Source organism: Limulus polyphemus, unplaced genomic scaffold (assembly GCF_000517525.1).
Source record: "Limulus polyphemus unplaced genomic scaffold, Limulus_polyphemus-2.1.2 Scaffold1944, whole genome shotgun sequence".
Classification (NCBI taxonomy): Eukaryota; Metazoa; Arthropoda; class Merostomata; order Xiphosura; family Limulidae; genus Limulus; species Limulus polyphemus.
The window spans coordinates 35,456-42,416 of NW_013667554.1; the positions used below are offsets into that span (position 1 = coordinate 35,456).

At 35.8% G+C, this 6,961-nt stretch overlaps 1 protein-coding gene across 1 annotated transcript; it reads right to left on the minus strand.

Annotated features, from left to right (window-relative positions):
• Nucleotides 1–824: 824 nt before the first annotated feature.
• On the minus strand, nucleotides 825–6,523 carry LOC106465441 (zinc transporter 1-like). The gene has a single exon (XM_022393343.1). The coding sequence runs from the start codon at nucleotides 6,323–6,325 to the stop codon at nucleotides 4,931–4,933; it is 1,395 nt and encodes a 464-aa protein (XP_022249051.1). The 5' UTR covers nucleotides 6,326–6,523; the 3' UTR covers nucleotides 825–4,930.
• Nucleotides 6,524–6,961: the final 438 nt, after the last annotated feature.

The following is a 6,961-nucleotide window of genomic DNA, read 5'->3' on the forward strand; positions in this document are numbered from 1 at the left end:
ATCCTTATGTGCAATTTAACGAACCAAAACATATGTTGTAATCTGGAAAATAACCTTATGTGCAATTTAACGAACCAAAACATATGTTGTAATCTGGAAAATAACCTTATGTGCAATTTAACGAACCAAAACATGTGTTATAATCTGGAAAATAACCTTATGTGCAATTTAACGAACCAAAACATATGTTGTAATCTGGAAAATAACCTTAGGTGCAATTTAACGAACCAAGACATGTGTTATAATTTGGAATATAACCTTATTTTTTGAATAAAATCGTTCTTTTTTTTTCTGGAGTGTGATTGGTAGTTTTAAAAAAAAAAAACATAACGAATGTATTAACTTTTTACTAACAGTAAGCTAGATGCATAGATCAATTACTTTTACCACGACTATGACATATACATTTTGAATGATAAAGATTCACTATTCACAAGAACTTTGTCGAGTCCCCTGGTGGCTCAGTGATAAACAGTGCCATCTAAAATAGATCTAATAATTTGAACAACTTGGACTAAATTAAATTGTACACAATCCAAAAGCCTTTCTAAGTATTCTTTATTTGCCTAGTAGTGAATATAATTTTAACAAATTCACCTAACGTAATATTTGGAAGGATAATTAAGTCATTTCTCGTATTTGCGAAATATCAAAGAATGTATTCACCCTAAGTATGATTGATATCTTCCTTCCATATCTAAACAATCTCATAAATATATGTAAAGTGTAGAAGAAAAATTATAAATACTCACTCAGTTTTGTTAAACACGTGGATGATAAGTAAAGAAACTGAAACCCTGTTACGTAAAGCCTGTTATGTATTTTAATTTCATAAAACCTTTGTTCAATAATTTACCAATTAAACTTTGACCTCGGACACTATGATTAAACCTAGTTTTGTTGGGAAAAAAAGGATTTTGTACTGTTACTTGTTTTAAAGCATAAAGCTGCACAATTTGCTATTGCTAGTATCCACTGCAGGAATCGAACCCTGAGCCACTGGGAGCTACCATTAATGAAAAAAAAAACATTTTCATCGCTAAGTAAAAAATGACGCTATTATAGATTTGGTTTTTGTTAAGCACAAAGCTACACAACGGATTATCTGTGATATTTCCACAACGGGCATCGAAACCCAATTTTTAGCGTCGCTGAGTCACTGGGGGCGCTATTACAGTAAGATACAATCTGAAGCTCATGCACATCTTTTTAACTTAGTTGATAACATAAAATAAGTATTACACTGGCAAATATATATATATATATAAATTTATTCATTTTCATATTATTTTACATCGTAAAAGATTACAGATAGTAAATTAACGTATTTCATTATTTATACTTGGACCAGCTTTTTTCTTTTTCTTCTTTTCGTTTAGGTAGTCTGTTTTATGTTAACTTATTACAAAAAGTGATAAATAGTTAATCCCAAATATTGTCTAGTAAATTCCCACAATCTTTCGAAGTTGACGCAACACAATCACAGTGAAAGTTTTTCAAGTACTTGTCTCCAGACCTGTGTCCCCCGGTGGGACAGTGGTAAGTCTTCGAATTTGTAACGCTACAATCAGGGGTTCGATTCCCCTCGGTAGACACAGTAGATAGCCCGATGTGGATTTGCTATAATTGACTTGTAATTGGCTCTCACTTTGGAAACTTAGTGACCCAACTTTCATCAGTCCACAAAACTAATCATCATTCATCAAGTTTTTTCAAAATCAGCCATTTCCAAGTATCCGCCTTCATGGAGAGCATCATCTACGTGTTCTATTCGGTGCGTCCGTTCATAATTGTCCATGCTGTATGCAGTAAAGACACTGTGAATGTGTTGCTATTAAATTACTGCATTCTTCAAAGTTTTATCAAGCAATTGTCTGTCATGCTTTGCCGCAACTTCACTTGTCGTAATTGTTTTCAAGATGTTTTACTGACAAGTTCTTGTAGATGTAATAATTTTCTTTGAGTTATTAAGAACTTGAATTTTTAAAATTAATAGCTTGTTTTGTTTTTTGTTTTTTTTTAATTAAGCACAAAGCTGCATAATGGGCTATCTGTGCTCTGCCCACCACGGGTATCGAAACCCGGTTTCTAGCGTTGTAAATCCGCAGACATGCCGCTGTGCTACTGGGGGGCATATTAATAGCACCGTATACAATACGTGGGCTAAATGGCCAGATTTTTTTGGGATTCGGGTACCGCTGTCCAACATTTTGAACTAACAACCAGAATAAAAGCAGTCAACCAGCTGTATTGACGTTAGAAGGACTTTGTTTAGTTCTTTTAAGCCGAATACCGAGATTGCTTGCAAGTGCAGAGCATATTAAGCAGCACTACATCTCGAATCTCTGACCATGACAGGCAAATTACTACGTCACACCTGGCCTATCAAACTTCCTTTAAACATTCGCTGATTCCGAAAAACAAGAAAACCTAAGATTTTCTATCTTTCATTTTTACAAAAGTAGAATGTACAACTTCTCACACAAGCACCCATATCTGTATCTACTTTTTTATCGTCTGTAAGATACAGAATCAATTAAGTTTATACCAGTGATGGAAATAACACAAGTCAAAAATTCCCTCGCTATTTTATTGTATTAAGCCCATCGCCAAGAATTAACCTCAGGCTACGCTGCATCTACCTTGTCTATTTTGTATAAATGAGAATCTGTAAACCAATAACCTCACCCCCTGACGTTACTTACATTCCGGACTCTACATCTATAGATACGTTTTATATGAGGTTATTAATATACAGAGCCCCCTGACGTTACTTACACTCCGGACTCTAGATTTATAAAGTTGTTTTTACTTTGTCTAGCAGAGTTACAAAAGTTTGTATTTTTTCATGGTTTCAGCTTTAAATACGCTATATATGTCTCAAGCTCCAGACCTTAAATAAATATATATATATATGTTGCCTTTGAAAAGCACCCTCTATAGATCATTGACTGAAATAATGATAATTGATGGTAATTGATGTTTTCAAACTTCAACAAAATTATACATTCTATTTTAGACAATAGAGAATCTTCAATAGCCGCGGTTGTAATTAGATCTCAAATCGGTCAAGAGATGGAGCTATGAGCTAAAAATTTGTACTTGAAAAAAAAAAAACTCAGAGCCATTATTCGAGCCGCTAAGCCTCGGCTAAAAACTGAAATTACAGATTTCTGTAAGCTATCTTGTACTTTACCTGATACCGATCCCAAAATTATTTTCTACAACCACTTATAATCATTGCTACGCCTTTCTCGTAAGATCCAAACTGTCAATTAATAGCTTCTGTAAACCATAATTTATGTTCAGAGTTATACGATTAACTATTTTTTAGGAAATTAACAACTACTGTTAACTGCTGTACGGAATTCTCAAGATTGCGGAATGTTTTTTTTCTTCTTCTTTTTTTAATGTTTCTTACATGCTTAACATATAACTGAGGTTATTATATTAAAGAGGATTTTGCCTTTGAAATATACCCTCAACAGATCATTAACTAAAATAAGAACAATTAATGATAATTGGTATTTTCACTTTGAACAGCACCTAAATGACACATACCTAAACGGCCAGATCAGAAACTCCAAGATTCAGGCATAACTATCTGTAATTTGGAACTGTTGACCAAAGCGAGGACAAGCAGTCAACATAACTCTCCGCCTACACTATTATATAAGCAGTCAACATATCTCTCCACCTACAATAATAGTGGGATTGACTGTCCCTTTTATAACGCGCCCACAACTGAAATTGCGAAGCATATTCAGCAGCATATCGCATCTCGAACCTTGGACCTTCTGATCCACAACCTGCATGCTAACTACAAAGACAACAATTAACATGTCTGATGCCTACTTAAAGAGTAGAAATAATTTTTCATTTTGCAACATAAAAATCATATATTATAATAATCTCTCTACCTTACATCTTCTTAAGTTAAGTGCATAATCACAAACATTATACTTTATTAGTTTAATCATCATTAGTTTGAATATTCATTTCTTTAGCTATATATGTGCTTCGTCTCTATTTCTTACTTACAAACTCTTTTTTTTTCTGATGACAAAAATATGTCGTCAACATTCTCTAATTACTTAACCCTTGTTTTGTTTCTTCTTTCGTGTTGTTAAAAATAATTTTGGCTATTTTAAGACATTTCACAATAGATTATTTGTATATTATTAATACATTTCTTATGTAACACATAAAACTTTATATAAATATGTTTAAAATCGTCAAAGTACTTATACATGTCGAGGAATTGTATAAAACCCTCCGGTAATTTTCCAATATTATATGCACTATTGTTTCGCTTCCAAGTATAACTAATTAGAAATGAGTAAAAACCCTGTAACCCGAGCGCTTTCGAAAGGTGGAATCAGTTTGCTCCTGAAGATGACAGGTCCACCTTTCGAAAGCGCTCGGTTTGTAAGTTTTTATTCATTTCTATCAAGACTTCTTGAACCTACGTGTTTTGCTAACATCATGAATACACACAAGTTAGTTAACCCTCGTTTTGCTCCCAAGTTTCTTAATTCTCGTTTAGCTTCCAGCTGTCACACAAGTGTTACACATGGGTTACTTAACCCTCCTTATACAAGTGTCACTCACGAGTTATTTAACTCTCGTTTCCACTTTTTTGTGTCACAAACGACTTCCGTGAATTTCGTTTTGTTTCTAAGTTTCACACAAGAGGTGTATTAATCCTCGATTTGTTTCCAAGTTTCACACAAGAGGTGTATTAATCCTCGTTTTGTTTCTAAGTTTCACACAAGAGGTGTATTAATCCTCGTTTTGTTTCTAAGTTTCACACAACAGGTGTATTAATCCTCGATTCGTTTCCAAGTTTCACACAAGAGGTGTATTAATCCTCGTTTTGTTTCTAAGTTTCACACAAGAGGTGTATTAATCCTCGATTCGTTTCCAAATGTCAAACTCGAGTTTCTTTACTCTCCTCGAAGTTTTTGAAGTGATATTCTCCTCCGAAATCTTCGCAACAAGCGTTGTTGTCTTTTTCAAGATTAGATGTAAGCATCGTGCTTTCCTCGTGAGTTTCAAGCTCCTTACACACTCTTTGCGTATTGATCTTATTATGAACTAAGGGAAGAATATTAGTAACATTCGGATCGTTAAATTCAGGATCATCAACACAAAATGATCCAGACTTTTTTCTGTGTCTAGCTTCTAACTGCTTTGTGAAAGTATGGCGTAAATGACCACAGCATGTAAGAGCACCGCACGTTTTCGACTCAGAACATTGAAGAATGCACTCTGAACTTTGAAGAAATCCATTACGCTTGAAGAATTCTGGTTGCACGGTTACAAAAGCTATACCTTGTCTCTGAAAAAACTTCTCCATGTGATAGGCAACATTCAAGTAATCATTGGGAGAATTTAAAATTATATGAACAGTAGCAATCGCGTGGTCACTGGTCAGTCGCCACACGTGTAAGTCGTGTATGTTAAGAATGGCTGGAAATTTCAGCATGAGACGTTTCTTCAGCTCCTTGACGTCGATGTGGTGGGGGACACTCTGTAAAAGAATCAGCCCGCTTTCTTTCATTAGGGGGTAACTTGTAGCGATCAGGACTACTACAGTGGTCAGGCCCAGGATAGGGTCAGCATATTCGGTTACACCTCGGCCATCCAGGTAAAGAACAAAGTAAGCCACAACTGTAACTAAAACACAACTACACGAGTCGCGTAAAAAGTCAAGTACTCGGCGTAAATTCCGTGAATGTTGTTTAACTTCATTTTTATCTGAGCTGCACGACTGGACATACGGTAAAGATTCGCTCGTGCGACCTTCGGGTTCCACTTGTCTCGGTTCGCTTGAGTGTTCATCTGTACACAACACCAGGTTGACCTGGACGTCGTCTCCGTGAACGCTCAGATAACAACTTTGTTGCTGCGTGTAGCCTCCAATTAATATCATACAGACACAGTTTAGGAACAACCCAACGACACCAAAGGTTAACAAACCGTATGGAAACCGAGGTTGCGTGTTTTCGTGAGAGGCGTGAACAATTGTCTGCAGTGATTCTACACAAATAGAGAAACAAAGAGCAACCAAAAATAACATATTCACCAGGACTCCTAGCACCTCCACGCGAGCCCACCCAAACGTATTCTTCAGGGTTCTTTCCTTGGTCATCTTATAACTAATAATTAGTAATAGTAAGGATAAGACGTTGTACAACGTATGATAAGAATCTACCAACAAAACTAAAGATTTGGTAAAGTGGCTAGCCACTATCTCCGCTCCGAAAAACAGCCCAGTAAGGCCAGTCATAACATACAACCTTACTAGTTTATGCGCTTTCATCTTGAGAATAGTTGGTAATGGGAGCAAAATTACGCTTTTCTTTTGGTCCTTTTCTAACCGTTCTTAATCAACTTAAAAACTTGAAACTCTTCTGTCCAAGAATAACACTAATTACAGCAACATGTTCATCTTACCATTAGCATATGTTTGGTACAGCATACACTAGGACTGGGGCGGTACTAACATCTCGCTCGTGAAACAAACAACATTGAACTGAGCAATGGGACCTTTGATCGGAAGCACAGATTGATCCCTTCAGCTGTGTACTAGTAAACCGCTCGTGTCAAAAGCCACGTGACCTCCCGGGGTACAATATTCAACAAACCATTTGTTTTAAACCACTACTTGAAAGGTCAATATATAATGAATATAACTTCTTTTTCACAACAACGTAAAAGTAGGTTCTATAACTATCAGTGAACAACAGTTTCGTTTCGTACTCTATTCATTAACCGTTTAGTTTTTCCAAGAGAAAATTTACAAATGTGCGATTCCTTATCAAGTACCTCCCAGTGGCTCAGCAGACTTACGACGCTAAAAATTGGGGTTCGATACCCGTAGTGGGCAGAGACCATTGCATAGCTTCACAACAACCAAACCAAAATTTATTAATTAAGCCTACTTTTCAATGTATAC

Coding starts and splice junctions, on each gene's coding strand:
- LOC106465441 (XM_022393343.1), bottom strand. CDS start 6,325: ATGAAAGCGCATAAACTAGTAAGGTTGTATGTTATGACTGGCCTTACT.